The sequence below is a fragment of the Chroicocephalus ridibundus genome, chromosome 3 (assembly GCF_963924245.1).
Source record: "Chroicocephalus ridibundus chromosome 3, bChrRid1.1, whole genome shotgun sequence".
NCBI classification, from domain to species: Eukaryota; Metazoa; Chordata; class Aves; order Charadriiformes; family Laridae; genus Chroicocephalus; species Chroicocephalus ridibundus.
Genome location: NC_086286.1, coordinates 36995018 through 37017706, shown reverse-complemented (window position 1 = coordinate 37017706; position 22689 = coordinate 36995018). Strand labels below are relative to the sequence as shown.

At 46.3% G+C, this 22689-nt stretch overlaps 1 protein-coding gene across 5 annotated transcripts in view; it reads right to left on the bottom strand.

Moving 5' to 3' along the window:
• XPO5 (exportin 5) overlaps window positions 1-22574 on the bottom strand; it is a 30436-nt gene extending 7862 nt beyond the window's left edge. For 2 of the 5 annotated variants that reach the window (XR_010070285.1, XM_063328760.1), the window contains exons 1-22: window positions 22395-22574; window positions 21972-22093; window positions 21238-21310; window positions 20515-20652; window positions 20025-20207; window positions 19022-19063; window positions 18119-18145; window positions 17599-17784; window positions 16850-16926; window positions 16318-16417; window positions 14797-14880; window positions 14261-14386; window positions 13925-14015; window positions 12346-12474; window positions 11457-11572; window positions 10344-10499; window positions 9878-9919; window positions 9173-9280; window positions 7655-7854; window positions 6935-7034; window positions 5841-6022; window positions 794-894 (exon numbers count right to left, since the gene is read on the bottom strand). Coding sequence is in view for 4 of the 5 variants with exons in the window: in XM_063328760.1 (XP_063184830.1) it covers window positions 794-894; window positions 5841-6022; window positions 6935-7034; window positions 7655-7854; window positions 9173-9280; window positions 9878-9919; window positions 10344-10499; window positions 11457-11572; window positions 12346-12474; window positions 13925-14015; window positions 14261-14386; window positions 14797-14880; window positions 16318-16417; window positions 16850-16926; window positions 17599-17784; window positions 18119-18145; window positions 19022-19063; window positions 20025-20207; window positions 20515-20652; window positions 21238-21310; window positions 21972-22093; window positions 22395-22499 (2488 nt within the window). In the remaining variant the exon portion in view is untranslated. The remainder of the gene's footprint in view (window positions 1-793; window positions 895-5840; window positions 6023-6934; window positions 7035-7654; window positions 7855-9172; window positions 9281-9877; window positions 9920-10343; window positions 10500-11456; window positions 11573-12345; window positions 12475-13924; window positions 14016-14260; window positions 14387-14796; window positions 14881-16317; window positions 16418-16849; window positions 16927-17598; window positions 17785-18118; window positions 18146-19021; window positions 19064-20024; window positions 20208-20514; window positions 20653-21237; window positions 21311-21971; window positions 22094-22394) is intronic. The other 3 variants (XM_063328761.1, XM_063328762.1, XM_063328764.1) reach the window with 3 other exon arrangements.
• Between the last annotated feature and the right edge of the window lie 115 nt (window positions 22575-22689).

Below are 22689 nucleotides of genomic sequence, written 5' to 3'. Positions count from 1 at the left end.
CAGCTCCTCTAATAGCCTATTCCTTCAGGTTTGTATTAATCTCTGTTGGGACACAAGCTACTGCTGAACTACAGTATCAAAAAAGTTTAGAGCAGAGATCAAGGCCCTGCTGCTTTATGTGCAGTGGTTCACAGACAGAGTTTATAGGTCACGGAACACAGGTAAAGGAAACATCTCCTCATTTTACAGAGAGGAAACAGAGATGAGACAAAGTAACTTCCCTGAAGTATTGCACTGCCTGAAATTAAACCCCAATTTCCAGAGTCATGGTCTACACTTCACCCACAAGGCCACCCACTTCTGCTTGGCTGGAAAGGCTTCTGTGTTCACAAGCTCAAACCTGTTTTAAGATGGTTCCAAAAACCTCTTTCTAATACACCCTCTGGAAACAAATGACAGGGTCATACCGCAAGACTTGGTTCTTGCCCTCCAGGACACATCTCTGCACCAGCACTAGGGGATCCTGATGAGCCCTAATTCTGCTCAAAGGCAGACAATTACAGCACCCCCAGTCTCTCCAGCCAGAAATGCCATGTTGCAGAGACCAACACCCAGCTGGGATAAGCAGTTTTGTAGGGTACCCTTAATTTCATGCAGAAGAAACCAATTTGTCTGAGACCAATAACCAATTTAACTTCTTCATTTTAGTGGGTTCAAATCACAGCTGAGCTGCAAATCCTATGAAGAAGCTGGAACTCCAGCCCCTCTTTGCTTCCACTGCTATTGATGGGCCACTACCGCAAATACCTCTGAGAATCTACCCATGCCTTCCTCCTGAAGAGAAGCCCCTTACCTAGGATGGCATTCTTCTCCACCTCCAGCATGTCTAAGGCCTTTGCAAACGTTTCCCCCATCCTAGCCACCATCTCTGGCATGTAGAGATTGTTGTGAGTCCTGAAACAGAAGAGCACTTGGTTTATACTCATGTGAGTCAACCCCTTTTGCCCTTGACAGTGGGATCCTCTCCTTCAGCTTGTCAACAGCTCCTCTGAGGCAGATGATGAGGAAGGTGAGACCAAGCACGTGTGCATGGGATCCCCCTTCCCCACCTGCAAAAATATTGGGGAAGCTGAACCGACAGAGACATGGAGTGACTCCACCTCATGTCCTGAATCTCCTGGCTGCCCCTTCCACTTATTTCCGTTCACCCCACCCCTTGCAAGCACTGGCAGTGAAAACTCCCAGCAATTCTCCAGTCGATGCTGGCAACAGCTTATTAGCTTGGCCAAAGGGATCAGAGAATGCATTTTAAAAAACGACAAGACACGGATTCTGTAATCTCAAAAGATCTTCTGCACCTAAGGCCCCTGCAGAGGGAGGGGCTGTTTCAGCTCCAAAATACACACACTGCCCCCCAGGGATGGGTCACAGTCCCCAGAATGGCAGGTGGCATTGGAGGGACTCTAGTGAGAACATCAGTCCATCAGATGTTACTCGTGGCAGACATATGTGCCCCTCTGGACAACACATCCAGCCGGGAACAATTCCTCATCATCAGGAGGCGGCCACGGTCAGCTTTCCGTGAGGGACACCAATTCAGCCGCGGGTGGCTGGTTCTCGCCATCCAGGCCAAAATGGGTCCCCTCTTAGCCAGGGTACTGACACTCAGCGCTGGACTCGGCAGGGGGTGTCTCTCTCACCTACCTCTCTCCTTTGAGACCTCAGACCTCCACTCTGGGTGTCGCCAGCTGCACACAGCACAAATCCTGCAGCCTCCTCCAAAACTGCAATGCCATTGTACCTGCTGCTAGAGGTGATCAAGGGCAACTCAGTATCTCCCCCTAGAGCAGCGTTTCCCAAAGCAGGGGGTACATGGGAATGGCTGGGGGAAGGGAGTGTGGACAGACCTCAGTATGTTCTCCAGAGTCTCAGCTTTCACTCATGTTGTAATGATTTTTTTAGGTTTTTTTTTTTTTTTTTTTTTTTGAAGGTCTATGTTCACAATCCTGGCAACCTTGATGCAGTGATGTCTGCCTGAGTTTGCAGAGAGCCTGAGTTAGCTCCGTAACGGCAACTATCCCATTTCTCTCTGCAAGTGTTAAATACTTCCCTGCTCACTGCACGTGAGGAAGGCAAGTATGTAAGTTTCATAAGAAAGAGCTACACAAATGACTTCTTAATGACCCATACTCTCATTCTGGGCTGAATCTAACACCATGCAACACGCCTCAAAAGGGGCACAAGCTGGTATTATTTTCCCAAGAGGGGCCAGGGAGCAGCCCAGCCTCCACAGAAGTTTGGATAATGCTGTTCCACTGACTCAAAAAACTGCATTTCTGCTTGAGGCTATCCTGAAACCTAGCTATTCAAATAACCTCCTCTTGTACCTCTCTTCCCTGTTCCATGCCAGTGTTGGCTTTGCCTCATGCTGGGCAGAAGGGGAGTGGGGCGAACCCAAGGACTGTGGAATTGCAGGGGTGAACCTTGAAAACCCACTGCTCTAACTCCAGCAGGATGGGCCAGTCAGTCATATCCTGAAGCTGTGGTCATGGTCCTTAGTTGTTTCTGACTCCTTGTAGCATTTTCTCAAGTTTTACGGGAGGGAGGGCAGAGGTTCACTCACAGGCCGATTTCTCTTAATTAATACTTTAGGAAGGTCCCAGTGGTAATGGAGAGAAAAATCAGCTATTCCCCATAGGAGTTAAAAAAGCATCCAACAGCCCTTGAACACGATGAAGATGTAGCCCCTAAGCATGTTCCAGCTGAGACTCTCAGCAGTGAGCAGCACTCCTGGGCATCCCCAAACAGGAAAACATGGAAAAACAAAATTCAAGAGACATTTAAGTTTTAGAAAAGACAAGCAAAGGATATGGCAGGACTTAGGGGACTGTATTTTTAGCCATGGTCACAGCTCTGCTGGAAAGAGCGTCTGATACCTAGAGAGACAGGCTTGGAGGCCAGAAGATGAGTCCTTTAGGGCAGTCCATGCTCGAAGAAACTTTTATCTGAAGCTGGAGCTGTCTACAATGAAATGCCTACAGCATCCGTCTATCCAATTCTTTCACCAGCATTAATGCACTGGTAACATCAGCATCTCATCAAGAGGAGTTCCAAAAAAGCCTTTGTCCATGCAAACCATCTGCTGAGCGTGACCAGCCCAACTCTAACAAAACATGAGCAAATCCCAGCACAATAAAGGTGCTGTGCCAATCAGTTCACGCAGCTACTGACTCCAGAAATGCGCCTTTATCTAAAGGTGGCTAGAGATCATGACTGGGGTTTAAATTCAGGAGAGAACAATTTAAGCCAGAAGCTAGAAAGCACACAGATGAAACGAGGTACCACAGAGGACAGGAGAATCATCAGTCAAAAAGCTGCAAGCAGTGATTAACAAAGCAACCTCAAAATAGTTCAGCAAATACAGCTACCAAGACAGAGACAAATCTGGGTAGGCCCAAAAAGATGCCACTCAAAACTACCTTATTTTTCATTGTTACCTGGACTCCCTCTCTTTCCTCTCGGCTCTTTGGTCTCACCCATGACCTACCTTCAAGCTACTTACCTTGGCAAAAAGTAATGGCGAAAAAATTAAAATAAAGCAAGTAAATAAAGGGCTTAGCAACTTTCAGTGTTTCTGTCTGAGAACACAGCAGAAGAATGCCACACAACATCCAGAGAGCAGCAGACCCAACTGCTCAGCCTGCAAAACGCCCTTTTTTTTTTTTGCACACTGGTACCCGACTTGCTGTTCAGTTCAGCTGCTCAGTAGGATCTGTGCCACTGCTGCTACTTGCAGATCTGCTCACACAGTAACCAACACAATCTGCGAGGACTTCCACATCTGCCTTCTGCATAGGCACATGAGCAACACTGGACCTTGCTTATCCCCACAGAAAGCTGTCTCATGGCACAGAGCTAAGAGCAGCATCCATCCCCGAGCAGTAATGCAACTATGTTCCTGAAGGCATCCTCAACACAGACAGCTTTCCCACCAACAGCCTTCCTCATATCCCTGTACTTTGTGCCTGCTGACAGGCCGCTACAAATTCCATATTCTCTTGTGTAATCCACATAAAAGAGGGCCTGAGAAAGCAGTACGTGGAAAAGGCACTCAAAGCCAGCAAAAAACACACCGGAAGCTCCATACCACAAGCTCCAACTTCTCCAGAAAGACATAATCATCATCAACATTTGCACTGAGCAGCTATGAGTTTACAGTTGTCACACAGAGAGGCATCTACATTCAGCAGCAGCCAGGAAAGGTAAGAAGTGGAGGATCTACTGCTCTCAAAACATCAGCCTTTTGTTCTTGTTGAGCATCCAGCCTTAAGAAAAGCCTCAATACCTCTAAGTGAAGTACAGGCCGCTCCATGTATGTTACTACCATGTGCTCAGAAAATGTTTCGGTCTGCAGTGGAGATGCTCAAACAACACAGATGCATTATCTCAAAAATCAGCAAGGGAGCCTCTTCATTTATGTTGATGGAGAAGTACTGGCAACAGAATATAGCTCATGCATTTTCCTGGAGGTGGTAAACAAGCAGGCACAGAATTTCTGCTTCTTTACAGGTAGTGCAGTTTGACAGAAAACAGAGTTTGACAATGGCCTGCTAAGCTTGTTGTAAAAGAGATCCCAAGTGTTTTTAATAATGTGTAAGTTCCAGCAAGAACAGCAATCACACAATCAAAAAGTCTGTCCGTTGCAGCCTGTTCAGACCTTGGCCACTGGTTTAGTTCATCTCCCACAACACGAAGCACGTTCCAGGCTCTGGAAGAAATGGCATGAAGCAATTCTACTCTACCCAACCTCTACCAAAAGCTCATCGATAGGATCTTCATCCTTTCAGGATAAAAGGCGATAACACTTCAAGCCCAGCTCCACGGCCATAACAAGATGGTTCAACCATGCCCACTGCACAAAGTGCCTCTAACACAGAGTTTTGTAATGAGGAACACTGCTAGGGTAGGCCAAGACAGCACGTGCTTGTCTCACCAGCCCAGCATGTTGCTTTGCATTGGAAGCAGCACAGTCCTGAGCTAAGTGACTACCAAATATACCTGACTACACAGAACTTGAGTAACAGGTCCCCTTTCCTCACAGACCGGGGAGCTGAAAAATCTAAATGGATCTGAAAATGCTCTTTCCCAACAGGGTCCTGACAAGGACAGAGCCTCAAGTTTTCAAGTATACAACACGTAGCATTATCTCACAAAACTGCCCCGTAAGCTTGGCAAAATCCCAGCGTCAGCAGTTACCCTGAGTCAGATTCCTCCTTTATAATTCTGGTAACTGTGTTATTCAGGATTCCCCTTTTCTGCCTTCTCTTGCTCCCTCCTCTGGCTGCCCCAGGTGTACACAACACCAGTGACGTGCAGAGAGGCACTGCAAGGTAGCAACAGCCTGAGAGTATGCATCCACTGATTTCAATAGCAGACAGTGCTTCAGGAGGCTGGTGTTCGTGTTCAGCAAAACCAGCTTAATTTAACACTGAAGAGAGAACAACACAAACAGGATGCGATGAGAGCTGGGACTGCCCTGGTAGTGACTGGAGAGGTGGCCTTGTAGGGGCTGAGGGCAGAGCAGAGATGTTAGTTGAGAAACGATTAACTGGGTGGCAGATTTATAGCAGTGGAGGTGGGGGAGGCAACCCCAGCCCAAGCTCCCATTGGCTTTGATGGACTCTTGTAGGCCAGGCCAATGAACATTCAGAAGGCTCCAGTTTCCCCAGTGCCGTTCCCCACTGTGAACAGTCAGGAACAGTACTTGGGCACCTGCACCAGCCTGTGTTCCTGCTGGCTTCACTGGGAGAACATGCTCTGAGCATACCATGTATTTATTACAGTTTGGCTTTCAGAGAGTCTTAAGTCAACATAAATGATTTCAAGTCAACTTGACCCACCTTATAAGAGCAAGTAAGTTGTCAAGAAGCTTCAGGACCTGCTCAGTGCAGGGATTACGGTAGATTGGACTTCCACTGGGCATGTATCCCACCAAGAATCCTCCAGCTTTCGCCTCTTCAGTAGCAGCAGGCCAACGAGCTCGTTTCACAACTCCCAGAATGGTGTACACGCAAAAGCTTATCTGCAGCAAGAGATGCGGAGAGAGTTTCTTAGCCAGAGCACAACCTGAATAAATGGGTTTTCAGAGAAACACATCATCCTCCCATCTCAAAACGATCACTCTACAGAGAGCCCAGCCTGGTGACAGGAATGAACTGGTGGGTTTGCTAACAAGAAAATGCAGCAAACAATCATGCTACATTCCATCACCTGCAGTGACCGTTGGCCATGGCAGGACAGCCTATGAATTCACTGTTAGACAAAGCACCAAAGCATACAGGCTCATGAGTATGCAAGAAGCCATGCAAGTTGCCCCCTAATGGGGTCTACACTATCAGTCTCTCATCTCTTTCGTGTGCTGGGATGGATTTGGAGATCTGTGATTACACAGTGGTCAAACTGTATTAGCACCAAATCACAAGCACAGCTGCATGGACTGCATTTCAGTGTCTTCTACAGACCTAAAGATAGCAACTCCATTTGCAGTCTGTCCCAAGAAGTGAAGACACGTCAATAACAACTTCAACAACACAAATCTCCTCGGATGAACTTTAATTGTATTCCATGCTGCAGCCTTAGCATGACACTTGCCATACTACCTGTCTTGAAAAGCATAAGTCACCGCACCGTATTTCCAAAAATCATTTAAACCAACTGTTTCTCCAAAACCAAATTCTGCTGCACAAACAGTAGGGAATAGTGTGCTTTGCTCTGCTGAATAATCTGTTTTTGCAAGGCTTACATGCTCACTACTGTAGCTCAAAAGGCAAAAGCTAGCCTGTTATTCTGCAATCTGAAAGACCTACTGATTCGCACACTAAAGAAAGCAGACAATCAGGTGAGATCTTGTGTGTAACCACAACAGAAATGGGGGAGGCAAGGAAGCGAGTCCTCCCTTATTAAGGATTACACCTCTCCTGGTAACGATACTCACTCTAGAGCGGTTCAGGCCACTGGGATCTTCCAAGACCGGATCGGCAATTTTGTTGTCTGCACCCACGTAGGAGATAAAGGCTTCAGGATCCAAGAGCACTCTGGCATTAGCAAAAGACAACAATGAGGATTATTCTTTGTACCAGGGAATTTGAGCAGAGCTTTGCACTGGCGATAAACATCTTAGCAAATACAGAGCAGGCTAGAGACACTAGCTAGTGCTCCACACTGTACGTGGGAATATGATAAAAAGCACCAGAAATGTATACACTCCCCAAACACCTCCAGTTCTTTTGGGCCACGGGGCTAAAACCTTTGAATCTCTTATGAAGACAGCCCTGCTGGGAAAACTCTTGTGCATGCCAAGATGCCCAGGGCTGCAGGACATCTCAGCTTTAGTAAGCAGAGCTCAGCTTCCTAGCTTATCCTGGAGATGAGCAAAGACATCTTTTATTTCTCGTTTTCTGCAAATGCTTTGAGCATGCTGGGAAGTGTCCTTCTATCATTTTAAATGACTCTTACCTAGCAATCTTTAACAAACAGCATTTAGACTTAGTTGCCAGTTTCTGAACTGCTGGAGAGCTATTACCACAATGACTGCCCAGAGCACAGGAAGTCAGGAGGCAGCCCACCACCCTCATATGGTTCGCACATTCCCTTGTTGGGTACAACATTACCTCTGCGACACATCCAGCTCAAAGCTCAGAAAAACGACCCATACCTCTGCATCTCTGGGGAGAGCCATAAGCCAGCAACAGGAGCCATGAGCTCCTCCAGGAAAGCTTTCTGCCGTTCATAGTCCTTGAACTGGTTGCTGATGAGGACGAGGGCCTCCATAAGGGCACACTTTTCCATCTGCGTCAGAAGGAGCTCATTGGAGAGCAGCTGCTTCACGTGGTTGTACAACATCTCAAAGTTTGGCTAGAAAACACATCCAAGTGGAAGAGCGTCATGCATTTGGTGTCGAGAAGGGCCACTGGGGAGGCAGAGGCGGGGTGTACTGTACTACACAGAACAGCTGGAGGATCATATACAAGTTCTTTTCTCTACATAGTCATCTCCTCCTCAGTCTCAAGTTTCTCTGAATGTTCCATCTAAAAGAACCTCTTTTCTTCCCTACCCCTCTATCATCATCCTGGATACAGTTTAGTTTCCATAATGACTGAAATAAGCAGAGAAAATGTCTCTTTTCTAAGCAGTCGTATCCATTACAACTGTGTCGCACCTCAAAATAGTTCTGGTGCTTTTATTTACTCACAGAAAGCACCTTGCTCCTTTGGCTTTCAAGTGCCAGATTTAGGAGTCTTCCATCTCTTTGCTCACAAGTAGGTTAATAACGATTCATACGGTTATCATTATCTCTAAAGGAATGGTTGCCTTTGTTCCCTACCTACTCTACTCGCAGCCACGACTTCCTGTGCCTCCATGACTCAGATGTTGTCGTCATGGCAGCTCTGCGCCCTTGGCTCTGCCAGTGAGGATGTTTGGTTGGCCACAGGAAAGAGAGCGCTGTAGTTCAAGGATCAGTAGAGTGAGACAAAGACAAACCCACTAGTTCTTAGCAGCTATTGAAGAATGCAGACTGGAACTCCTAAATTACCTTAATTAGCATCCTCAAAAAATGTTTGTTTAAACTAGCAATGTCCTATGGTGCTCCTGTAACCCTAGAGCCACGCCACACAAACACCACTAAAGAACGGAGTTCAGAGCTACACATGTTGCACGCAGGGTGTTTAGTTCAGCAAAACCAAACAAAATACCAGCTCATGGATTTTAAACATGTTTGTTTTTTCTAGTCTTCTCAAGCTAATCCAGAAAACAAATACTCTCCTCTTGCTCCTACGTTCTCTTAAGTAACAGAAGAAAGTCTGGAGATTAGTCAATTGCTAGCGTCTTCAGCTAAGGAATCATTTGAGACCACCATAAGTAACAAAATGGAAATTCAGCAAACATTCCCATAAAATGAATCTAGTGCTGCTTGTATCCTCCTCATCATCCCTTTTGCATTTAACTCATCACCTTTTCATTTAACTCATCGCTTTACAATTCAACTCTTCAGAAAATTTTTCGGGGGCCAGGGGGAACGAGGGAGGTGCAGGGAACAAAACACTTTGCCATTTGTGCAGCAGGAGCGTCTCTTGGAAGAAAAACAGAGGCAGTAGCCAAGGAAGCTGAAGATCCCACAAAATGCAGCTGAAATTGAGGCAAGAGTCTTCATGACAGAGTTGAATTTACATACCAGGACAAGCTGAGGGTAATCCCGACACATCTTTATGATTGAGGAGCATGCATGCCTTCTCACATTCTTCACTGCTCGAGTTCTAGGAGCCTGGACAGACATAACAAACTTCAATGCAACAAAACAAAAGTTCAGACAAATGCAGGGTATCTTCAAGAGACAAATGCATTACATACAGTTTTCTGCACTGTTGAGTACAGATCAAAAAAGCATTCCCACACCCCCCCATCCCAAACAATCACATTTCCCCTGGAGCAGTAGCCAACCCAAGAAATCCACGTTTGAAGAAGCTGTGCTCAAGGAGAGAGGATGCCATGGATCTTACTCACTATTTCAAGACACCAAGCACTCCCATGGCAGCTGACAGCTTTACAGCCATCCTTCACAGCCATGTATACCAACCACTGAAGAATACTCACAGCTAATTAAGTGATTTCACTCCCAGGAAGGCCAACACAGACTTTGGGACTAAGTGCACTGGCCTTAGACCACACCTGTGGCCTTCTAAATTTGTGAGCCAAAGCTTATTAGGCTGCATCAACCAAGAACAGATCAGTTGTATCTAGACTTCCCAGCCCTTTCCAGGAGCAGGACTGTACTTGAGAGGCCTCCTACAGTGGAGTCTTCAGACTCAGCATGCTCTCAAGCAGCATATGATTTGATCTAACTGTTACAGCTTGTTAGTAGGCAATAATTTAGACGTACCTTACTTTCTTCTATAACTTCAAAGGTAACTGAAGCAAACAGCTGTGAGAAAAGGGAGAAAAATCCAAAACCTCATGTCATTTGTTAATATCTAGCACTCATGTGTGTTTTCAGCTCAAGAAATAGATCTAAAGACTTCGGTGCAATTTTATTAAAGTCGGTGAAGAACCCTTGACTAAGCTGACAGACGAATCATCAGCACAGTGAGGCCTTGAAATAAAACATGGTGTTTACTGGCCAGAGCGTGCACTTAATGTTTAATATTTAAGGCTAGAAACTACAAAACTTGTGTTATTTGACATTATTTTTTCTGGAACAAGACTCAATCTCAGTTTCTACCACCTTTAACATGAAGAACAGTCCTTCCCTGACAGCAATGCCAAGAGGATTAACTCCTGCAGTTTACTACAAGGGCCTTGCACCACAAAAGGCCTACTTGATTTTAGCATTGTCTCCAAGTACCTACCTTGGAAAGTACTTGAGGCAGGTATTCTGGTCGGTAAGTGACAAATGGGAAGAGAGCAGAGACATTGGTGAGCACACAGGACAGGATAAGAGGGTCCTTTGTTTCAAAATTAAGGACAAGCTGCAGCAGATCTATGCCATCATTCACTGGGATTTCCTACAGAGGCAGGAAAGGGAAAGCAGAAGGAAAGAAGAAAGGAGTCAACACTCAGTACTTCAGCCTGTAGCACACATTCTGCAACTCCTAGAGCTAGGCCACAGAGCTGCTGCTATCCTATCACGCCTCTCAGCTGAACACAACTGTCCTCAAAGCAAAAGAAAATCAATAGAAATCTCAGTTTAACTGTGTGCTATGTGCAGTTGCTGAGGGGAAAAAGGACAGCAGCATTGCCACGGATGGTAGGGCAGTCTTGAGATGTCAATCTCAAGTCCCCATACTATTGCTTGCACCTCCGGGAAAGGCAAATTTCCTCTCTCAGTTTGGCTCCCAATTCTCCCCTTGACCCTGTCCTACAGATGCCATGCTTAACCAACTATATCAACCCATATAATTATTTTACTATGATTAGAATGATTAGCTAAAGCACATGAGTCTAATCTAATAAAAATATCAAGTCAGTCTACAACAGACTGAGAAAAAAATGCTTTCCTTCTGATTTGCCTGCTGTCGAACATAAAGCAGAGAGAAACTGCTTCTGATCCCCTACTGCCTGAGCATGAGTTTCTCTCATTTAGTTAAAAGTTTAAAAAAAAATAAATAATCTAATCAGAGGATGATTAAAAAAGAATAAACTTAGGCAACCTCTGTTTAAGCAGTCCTCTTCTCTTCCAGCCACACACTATCTTAAAGGACACCATCTGAGCACTCTCCTGTGACTTCTCATGGCATAGTGTCCAGAACCAACACATGCTTGACAGAGTAGGCGAGTATGAGCTTGGTCCCACCTAAAGAAGGGTCACTAATCCTTATGGGAATCATTCACCAAACAACCTGGGTTTTTGCATGGAGGTAACTGCTACTACAAACTTTTCAAGGACAATATAGCTGAAAAAAGCCACTCTTGTTAACCCAGAACAAGCTAGGAGAACAGGCAAGAGCATCCAGCACACATACGTCTTTATCCAGGGTTCGAAACATCTGGCTGATGACGCTCTCTGAGAAGAAGGTCATGGCATCCCACTGCACAAAGGATGGAGAGAAGATGGAGCAGAGACCTTCGCCTGTCTTAGCTGAAAGGAAGAGAACACTGGAGCTCTCACCATGTTCCTCTTCTCATGCACAACACCACCAGGCTGGTAAGCTCCCACGCTGCAACATCTCAGCACTCATAAGCATTTTGGTCACACAGCTCTCCCTGCAGATGCCTGGCAGGGATGCACCAGGAGCAATTAAGGTGCTCCCATGTGTTTCGCCTCATTCCAGTGAAGGCTCCTGAGACATTAATTCTGACCTTTGAGATACTACAGGGAGCAACACCAACAAGTCACAGAAGGGAAAAGAAAAGGAGGGAGACTGCATGCCCAGATGAAGCACTGCAGGCAAGAATTGCCCTCGGTGTGACTTTGCAGAGCACCAAATGGCCTTCCTTCACAGGAGGGAAAACAAAGTGACTGACAGAGTGATTTGCCAGACAGGCAGAACTTCCATGGACAAAAATAATCACTATGTTACAGAGAAAAGAAGGCCCAAATAATTGTAAAGTTGTATCAGAGGGACAGATGCATTTGTTTTGCAGAGAGATTTGGGGGACGGAAAGGAGAAGCCAGGGGCTTTACATTAGCTATTCCACAGGTAGACTGCAAACGGTTAAATTTGGGGTGAGGTGGGTTTCATTCGATTTTGCTTTTAACTTGCAAAGACCTTAAAAGCCTGAAAACCTAGTGTTGAGTCTTGGCTCTCCCTTGAAAACAAGAAAAAAAAAAAAAAAAGGCAAAGCAGTTTCTTCTTGGCTTGAATTAAAAAAATAAATCTCACATCCGTATTTTTTTTTCAGGTAACTCACAGTTCATGGGTCCCGTATCAACAGGAGCTGTGAGCTGGTACTTCAGCCATTCACCAGCCATTTGGAAGCCAGTTCGAGGGTCCAGACGACAAGCCATCCTCATCACCTCTCCTTGCTGGGCTCGGAAAGCTGCAGTGAAAAATCAGACACGGTGTAACAAGCTGATGCTACAAATGCTCCCTTCCCCAAAGCTCACCTGCAGCTTTGCACACCTGGGAACATTACGGACTGTTGCTCTGGCAATAGCTGTGTAGTAAGCTCAGATACACAGTCAGTAAACTAGGTAAAATGGGAGCGGCAATTTTGGGAGTGATTTAAATGGATTAAAAAAAAATGATAGATTAACATAAGAAGAAGTACAATTAAAATGCAATATGAATTATGAAAATCTATGCTAAACCCAGATTTACTGCAATTAAGCATCTATTTTTCATTAAAAAAATAATCTTCAAACTATACACGTTTGCTGCTTACAAAGCACCTTGAGATACTGAAACCAGCACTAGATAACTACTTTAGCTAAACACACTTTTTCTAGATTATTCAATTTAGTTCAGATTCTAGGCTGACAAGCTAATGCGAACTCAAAAACCCAAAAAAGTCTTGTTTTCAATTTCAAAGATAGCAAAAGCAAAGTACAGTACAGGATTTTCATTTATTCCAAAAGATTCCAGTACTTGACCACACAAAAGAATCAGCTCTGCTGACTACAGATGCAACCTGCATTGTTTAAAAAAGCTGTTTTATCAAGTAATTTTATTTTGTGTTTCAAATCAGTTTTATTTTCTTATATATGTAATACCTTCAGTATCATTTAACTCCCTAAAACTATTTCAAATTCTGCCTTTGTGATTTTACCTACATTTTTATTTCCACCCAAATACAGTTATTACCATAAGTAAAAAATAAACTATCTAATAAGCAATAAAAATATGCAACACTTAAAATCTTCAAACATAAATGCAGAAAGTAAGAATTTAAGTAATTAAGTATATCCTCCAAGCCACCAAGTGAGTACCAAACGGTATCAGCCAGTGAGAACCCACCTCAGTTTTGGGAAGTAAAATACAAGAAGAAAAAAAATTTATTAATACCCAGGGTTCCCCTTTTGCTGGTTTAAGATCATGATTAAATTTGGCTATTTCAATTGCTCAACTCTATCTACTGGTACTGAACCAGATGCTTCTTAGCAAAGTCAGGACGGATTTTCTTTCTGGAATGACATTTAAAGTCTTTTGTAAGCTGCCTTCCTCTCCTAACCTGAGCAGGGCTCCAGGCTGTTTCATTTCCTCCTCTATGTGACCAAGAGGCACATTTTCTTTGACACTAGGTAGCAAATGCTACTAGGCCACCTACCTGGCCAGCAAGCGAAACAACAGCAAAAAGTAAGTAAAAACGAAATGCCTGAGCTGCCACAGGAAAATCCTAAGTTACTTTTAACTCCAAGGTCCAGGATGAAAGAGTCAAGACACAAATAGCAGTTGCCAAGCCAATATGGTGGGCTCCAAGCTCAGCCACCAGCTGAAAGTAAGAGGAAAGGCACTGACAACAGTTTCCACGCAGGATGATGGCAACTTACAGTTGAAGAAGGCATTGAAGTCCTCATCACTGTCAAAATCAAAGCGGGAGTATTCACAACTGGGGCTGTCCGTTTTAGAGGGAAAGCCCACCTGGAGACAGAACAGACAAGGTCAGGAAGAAAGAGAAGTCATTCATCACAGCTAACACCGGCTTCAAGGAGATGAAAACTGAAGGGAAGGAGCAGACAGTAACATGTTGAGATAAGCTGTCTGCTCAGCGGCCTGGAGTCACCTCTCTCGCAGACACAATAAAAATGTAGTTTCTCCCCCACAACCCATAGGCCATGTCCACCCAGGCACCTTCGCACCCCTATCTGGCCACAGTTCCCGCATACCTTCACTAGGTTGGTCATAGATGCACGAAGATACTTGGGAATCATAGCCAGCAACAAGGGGTCGCGAGACAAAACTTCATGCCGAAAGAGGGCTCCCCACGTGATCTGGGTGGAAGAGCGCAGAAACTGGGGGGAGAAGAGGGAATAGAGGAGAACAGAGAAGGATTTCAGTGCTGGAATCTCCACTGCTAACATTAAGTGTTGCTAGCAGAAGGCAATAGCAAATTATACTGATTATTTGGTTGAGGCCAAGGCACCCTGCAGGCACAACTCAAACTTCCAGAGTGACGAAACTTAAATTCTAGGGCAGATTGCAAATTTTGCACTTTCTACTCAGCACCTCTGTGTCAGGCACTGTTCCTAATGGGGTGGTAACGGAGAAGAAACCACTCTGCCTTCCAGGTCTTCAGCTGAAATGGAGAGCCTAGAAAGTAATACTTGGCAGCTGAAGTTCTGCAGTCTTCTACAGGTTAGCTCAATTATGCATTCACACATTCTTATATAGACATAAACGAGGCTTTCAGCCCTTTACATACCTGGCTGGGATGGGTTGTGAAGGCTAAAAATGAGTCAAGGTATTTTCCAAAGTTGGCTGGCGTTTCCACATCAGCATCCGAGCCCTATTAGGAAGACAAATTTCAGATAAAATACTAACTGTATGTCACGCTGAGCTAAGAAATGGCACGTCTCTGAGTAAAGCAGGAGCACTACATCCAAGGCCACGGACTGTAAAGGAGCAGAGACAAAAACACTGAACAACTGCAATTTTCTTTGAAACCAGTACAGTCTGAGGAGTAGCAAGTTCTGCCGACCAGCCTGGAGGTGCCGGAGACAGCACCACCCTCATGCAAGAGAAAAGGATGACTTCTCTGATACTGGAGTTCCATTAAAACCAAAGTCATAACTGCTGCTGCCGTGAGTCACAATTTTCCTCCTATTGGGTCAAGCCCACCCCGCAGTACCAAAGTGGAGCAATTCTCAACCGCAGAATTTCACAAGCAAACACACCGAGATGATTTCACTCCTGTTCCTCCAAATGCTTCCTGCATTTAACAACACAGACATCTCTTACCAATACCTTTCTGGCAAGTTTGGCATGAAAACAAGTTTTACCCAGAGCCATAAATTCAAGGTTTTGCTGCTCCTCACTAATCATAATGTGACCTGGGGCCCTCAAGATCCCTGTTTTGGAGCTGTACAGCTCAGCGCTGCCTCTCCTGAGCCAATGTGGATGAGAGGACTCAAATCCCCCTCTCATTACTTCATTCCAGACTAACAGCTCCCACTGCCTAACAGCAAGTGAAGTCACCAAAAGTAATAACACACCCTTTGTTCACTGTCCATTCTTTTTAGGGATAAGTTCTCACAGGGTTTTTTTGCTTTCCTTCTCTGTGAGAATTTACTCTGCTCTGCTGCTTGCACAGGCTGGCTGCCTCAGTCTCCCCACGAACAGCATCTCTCAACAAGCCTGCCTTCCTTACTGTAGCAGCACTGTGCTGAACGGAGGGAGCAGGAATTCAGGAGTCAGCGGGACATGCAAAGTACCAGTGTGCATCTTCACCTCAACACTGGCATGAAGCATTAGAAAGACGAACAGCAGGAAGAAAACCTGTTTCTTCCTTCAGCTTGAGAGAATCTTAGCAGAAGAAGAAACAGGGATATACTTTGAGTTATTTTTAATAGGGAAATTTAAGAGACTTCCAACACAAAAGTAATTTCCTGGAGCACTTTTTCTGCAGCAGTAGACAGCAACAAATTTGGCCAATTTTCAATAAAGCTTCAGTATTTTATAGAGGTTATAGAAGACAACTCTTGATGACAGCAGAGGCCTGCAATCAGTCAGGGTCCCTCCGTTTTACATTCTTATGACTTGGCAGGATACAGTTATCACTCTTGCAAGCAGAGCCATTCCTGCCTTTTCCAAATGTGTGGAGAGAACCCTACGGCTACTGAATGTGCAGAGATAACCCTGGCCCTACCTTTGATTAGGGTTGCCTCACCCCCAGCCCTAAAAACTAGCTTTGCCAGGGTTGTGTCTGGTATTAGTAGAGACTTACTAGCAACGCACATAGCTGGCTGCCCAAGGCGCACAAAACTTGGCAAAGTCTCTTCAAGAAAACATAGTGCTTCTCCACCAGGCCTTCTCCATCTGCCGTCCTGGGAATGAGGGGAGGGGAAAAAACAGCATCAGTTACTCACGCTGTAGGTAACAGGCACACCGCTATCTATCTCGTAGGTAAAGAGGGGACCAGAGCAATTTGATTTTAGTGCAGTGGGATTTTCTTTGCTATTATCAAGGAGTACTGCTTTACTGGTATCTAAAACCTCTGAGATTGCCTCTCAGAGTCCCTCCTGATCAGTTTCAGGCTAGAAGAGAAAGCTGGGGAAGCTGCGATATTTACACCTTCCATTATGGGATTTGAAAAAGCTTTCAGTTTTTCAGGTTTTGCAAAAGAAATGGGGGTTTTGTTCTCTCCTAACCCAGTCTCAGCTTCCCACAGTTAAGCAGCAATATCTTTTGTAAATCACACCTACAGAGATATTTGTATGCAGTTTTGCGTGAAATTACAGCAGCAGGATGGTACTCACTGGGCAGCAGAGAGAATGTAGTGCATGGCAACGTCTCCGAATAAGACCATCAGAGGCTTCCGATCCTCCAGCTTACCCTATGTGTAAAATATGCCAAAAGCCTCAATTAGAACATAACTATTTATTCCCATCAGCCTGTGAAACTAGGAAATGCCCAGCTGTCCTTCCACCTGGGGAAGTGCTTAAGAGTCCATAAATTATTTCAGTAAAAACTTGCCAAAATACCTAAGGTATTCCCAATCTCAAGAAATTTCCCCAAGCAATCCCACCATAGGAACTTTAAACTGAAAAACTGATCCTGAGGCATTGACTCTTCTTCACTGCAGACTGGCTAGCTACGTAAGGGCAGCTGATAAACACTCAGCCTCGACCCTAAGCTGCTTGTGAATGTATGGGTCAAATCACTTGTTTAGATCCTTCTGTCATTGCTCTGAGCTGCTAAATGACATAGCTGGTAACAATATTTCCCATTTCACAGTTGTAGAAAGCAGGGAAAAAGAGAGTGCATGGGGATCTCCAAAACTGCGAGGAGAAGCAGGGACAGAAGTTGAAGAGGGTTCCAACAGTTGCTGTATGTATTGTGCTGGCATAACATTCACGCTAAGTATCATTAATATAAGCAGCCAAATTGAATTTTGTTTCTTAAACAGAAGGGCAAAGACATCACTGCGCAATCTGAAGAATTATATAGGAGAATGAGAGGAAAACAAAGGGGAGCCAGACAGAAGAGATGAGGAGGAAGAACTCACCTTCCTGCTGACAGCAATCAGGAGGCACTCTGCTGCTCCTATTTGGAGCTCAGGTTCATTTAGAAGCAGACACAACATCTCCAAGAGCTTGCAGTTGTCTGCTGTGATGTGGCTCAGGGCCACCCAGTCAATGTAGCCAGCCAAGGTGTTGAGTGCTGCTATCCCCACGCGACAATTTGCCTGGGCCTGCGAACAGAGAGGAGGCACGAGGTCAGAGAGAAACACCAGTTCCCACCTAAAGCCATCCACTCCCTGGAAGAACAGTATCAGGAACCACCCTGAGAGTGAGGTGGCAGCAGAAGGGTACAAGTCCCTGCACTAAGGATGTCAGTTAAGGCCTGGGCACTTCTCCACTTGTGCCTCACTTCTTTCTTCTCCAGGAATTTGTATTATGGGCGAACAAACCCATCTGTAAATGACATCTGCAGGTAATAGACTCCAAAGCCTGGAAGAAGCCTGATTCTAAGCAATCTTAGTCTTAGAATGACTAATGCACTAACTCCCGTACAGCTCCACTCACCTTTGGCTCCTGGGCCAGATCAGTCTTCTGAAAAAGAAAACAAGAAATGGTAAGTGAGCAGCTATAGCACACGTTTCCACCCAGCCACTGCTGGACAGGCTTATTCTCGAGAACGTAGCCAGAAGCAGCTTCACAGCTCCCTAGTGACAGAGGCTGCAACACAGTCTCTCACTCGCGACATTGCTGCGGCCATCATAACCACCTCCACAGCCCCCTGGCACGTAACGCAACAGGACTTTCAATTGCGAGTTAAGCCACAATTTCCTTCTCGTTCAAAAGATGACACTCCAGTTAGCAGGCATCAGGGAGACACAGGGGACAAGAAGGAAAGGCATTTCAGCGCTTCCTGGAAGGTTCCAGGGAAGAAACTTCTGACCTTTTAGAGCATCTTACATCCAAAAGCCAGACTCTGGAAGATGCTGGTGGCTTTTACATGCTGAGATTGATGTCTGAAAAGGGCAAGGGATTTGTCCGTGGTCAGAAAGGCAGCTGGAGAGAGAGCTGGAGCAAGAGCTTACAGCCTGACTCCCAGTTCCAAACACTTAGCAGCAGTAATGCACTGCTTGCTCCATCTTTTTGACTAATGTAAACGAGTTCCTCAGACACTCAGGTTTGATCTGTTTTTCAGAAGCAAATATATGACAAGCATTTTTTCCTGCTGCAAGGTCTTGGTTTGGAAACTCTGTCCATCAATGTATTCAGTGCAGTGATTTTAAGTTAATCTGGTTGTGTTCCAAGCATTTAACCGAGCCACTATACCAGAACTGCGTACTTGTAAGCACCGCAGAGTATGGTCTTGGGGAAATGTCCATCATCTCCCCTAGTCTCAGTGTGCAGACAGGTAACTGAACACCCAACCCTCAGAATTTACCCTGTGTGCAAACATCCCAAAGATCTGCTAACCTGTGGAGTGGTGAGGGCTTCTTGTTCCTGGGGTGCTCCAACCTTGCCAATCAGAAAGATTCCACCGTTAGCAGAAGCAGCCACACTTCAGAGCCTCAAGCATTGCAATTCAAACCTTACCTGGAAATGCATTTCAACCAGACTACAAAATGCACCAGGGTCTCCCACCCACCACCATGAACGGCACAGAGAACTGTCTGCTCTACAGGTGGGTTTGCTCAGCCTGTCAGTGCTTCAGGAGAACGAACAGAAGTCAGGTAAGTTCCATCGCCTCACAATTTCACATTTAGTGTATCTCTGGTTTTTAAGTCACAGAACAAAAAAGGAACAAGAGATACACCTAAGCAACTTATTTCTAGATTGGTTCTCAGTTGTGCTTCACTCTCAAATCCACTTCCTTCTCACAGGAACAGACTAGGGTAGAGACTTGCCTTCACCATCCATCTTGACCAACGTGTACATCTCTGACTCCAGGTGAGAATTCAGGAAAGAAGACTCTTTACACAAAAAGGAAGAGTATTCCTCACCACAACTTGACATAAAAGGGTTTCCTGACCCGAGCTCTCAGAGAAAAGGACCAGAGAGGCCCAGATGAAATGCTGAGACATCAGAACCTCATGCATTTTGGTGCATCACCACAAAGACACCACTACAGCATAAGAGAGCAGATGCAAGCCCAGGACGGCATCTCTTTACCACTGTGCGTTACACAAACTACCCCAAATCCACCTGGTTCTGCTAAAACCACACCTTTGTTTTGCTAAGCCATGCATCTCCTCAAGCCATTTACACTAGCAAATTCAAACTATCAACATTAACCCTGTCACCCTTGTGTGTTCAGTCTCCCTGATCAGCACCGGCTTCCCCGGCCACAGCAGATCCCTACCTCACAGCAACAGATTTCAAATAATTTCTGCACTTGCTTTCCCCACAGCTTGAGAGCTGTACCCCAATTCCTAAATGCCTCCAGCACTGACTGAACCCAAGGAAAGGAGCCTCTTACCATGCGCCTGTACTTGTTGACATTCTGCTGCAGGGTACTTAGCAGGAAACTGAAGATCTTCTCCATGTTCTGGGTGAGGGTTTGCTGGATATCTCGTCGCCGCTGGGTAGGCAGAGTTTGAAAAGTCACCACATCCTCTGCCAAACGTAGGAGGATGAACATCACCAGTTCTGTCTGAGTTTCCTGGTGTCCCAAAATGAAATACACTCCATCAGCACAGTTCAAACATTAAAATCCCTAGAACCCAGCTCAAAGATACAGAGAGACAGCAAGCATGCATAAAGATTCAAGTCACACCTTAGGGAAACAAGAGAGGAGGATGGCCCTCTCTCTGCTAAAACCATCTCCTCAAATAACTTAAACTAGCAGAGAATTTTAAGTCCATCATCAGCCTGTCTCAGCTGACCAGCTGAGGCTTTCCTCAGGATGATGGAAGACTGTAACCCATACTATGAGCAAGCAGAAGAGAACAGACGGGTGTGTTTCATACCCCTTGCTTGGAGAGGGTATCCAGCTCCTTTAGCATGTCAGGCCAGTGCTGAGGCCACTCACGCTTGATCATCTCCACCACAATGCGAGACAGAACATCCTTAATGTGACTTTCCTCCTCCAGAATACTTTGAGTTCCCTGTGACAGAAAAGGGGCACGGTTATACAAAACGGCAAACATCAGACATCTGTAATTCTGACCTGGGAAGCACAGTGATTGCAAATATTCTAAACCACACAAAATAATAACAACAAAACACAACATTGCGCAGCTCTTCATCCCAACTACCTCGAGTGACGCTCCTACCCTCCCAAGCACCCATAGCTACTGAACTCTAGGAAACAAAAAGGATTTTCCTCAAAAGAAGGTCACTTGGTCACGAGAGCAATCACGACAATAGAGAATACAACTAAGATAATGACTTCAGTATTCTTGCAAAGAACATCCATATTTATTGAACTTCCTCCTAAGAAAAGATAAAGTACCTTATATATCTCATCCAAGCCTCACGACTTCCTGCCACGTGAGGTGACATGGTTAGTGACTACAAGACAGAGAAAAGCACTGGAACAACCAAGGATGCACAGCAAGAAAGTAATGAAATGTAGAATTGAATTCAGATCTTCTGTGCTAATTAACAGGAGTCTTTTTTCCTTTTGCTCCCACTTTTCCCAAGTGAGAGAATCACGTTTCAGAGAATAGTCTGGGGTGGAAGGTACTTACACTGGATATGAGGCCCATGACATTGTTCTTTAAATAAACTTTTTCTAGGCGAGGCATATTATTCCAGCGGAACCTGTTTGAAAGAATTTCAAAATAAAAAAAAAAAAGACAGAGAAACAAAAAGGACATCAAGTCAAAACATTTATAAAGATCTCTGACTTGATTCTCCATGAGCTATCACTTCTTTACCCAAACTAAAGAGAGACACTACAGCTCACTGACCCTGCCAGTACCTAAGCCCTTAAATGAAAAGGCTGAGTTAAAACTGCTGCTGGCAAATGGGCGTGTACCACTGAGGTCAAGAGACATGAGAAGCAGCAGCAAAAGCACAAAGCATCAGGTCTGCAAAGGCGGCAGAGAGAGGAATCTCAGAACTGAACTAATACAAAGCCTCTTTCTTAGCATGAGGCTAATGACAGAGAATGCTGCAAGCACCTACTGATAACCCCATGTGCTTATCTACATCTTGCGATGTCAACGCGCCTAGGAGCTTGGTGAATTAACCTTCCCGACCTGCCTGAAAGCCATTTGCTCCTCCACTTCTTTTACAGGGGAGGAAAGAACCAGAGCAGGACAGCAACTGTCCTTTGCTGCAGGGCAGACTCTCTGTGCCCTCTAAGTGCCTCCCTGAAGCGGGAAGGGCCGGAACGGGCTCAGAGCCCACCCCGGTGGCTGCGTGGCAGCGGCCCGGCACCCACCGCCGGCGCAGGGGCTGCGGGGCCGGGCTGCCTTACTTGACCACATGCTCCAGGATCTGCAGGCCGAAGTGCCGGACGATGGCCGTCTGCGTCTTCTCTGCCAGCTTCAGCCCGCAGGGCACGCAGATAGGACACTTCTCCTTGAACTCCTCGCAGAACTGGGAAAGGGCCGGGGTCAGGCACACGCAGTTAAAACACAGCGCGGGGTCGGGGCGGGGGTAACGGGGGGGGGGCAGCCCCGACCCCTGAGGGAGCAGGCCACGGGGGGCCGCCCGACGCCCTCAGCGCCGCACGGGCGCAGCCCCCGCCGCCTTCCCCCACCTGCCGATGACTCCCAGCGCCTCAGGGGCTGCCCGGGCCCGGCCCGCCACCCCACCCTCACCCGCCGGGCCCCGGGGCCGTGCGGACGGGAGTACCCGCGTGGCCAGAGCCCGGCGCCTCCTCTCCCCGGCCCGGTACCTTGAGCGCCTCCAGGCGGTAGCGCTGCGTGGAGGCCGGGTCCATGATCACCGTCACCGCCTTCACCAGCTGCTCGCAGAGGCTGCTCACCTGCTCGGCGGACATGGCGGCGGCGGCGGGCCCGCGCCACCGGCCACCGACTGGCGATAGGTGGGGGGGGCGGCCGCCACGCGGCGCACGCGCGGCACGACGGCGGCTCTGCGCATGTGCCGGGGGAGGTGGCGGGGACGGCGCATGCGCCGTGGCCAACTCCCCCCCGTCCTCCCGAAGAACTACAACTCCCAGCGTGCCCTGC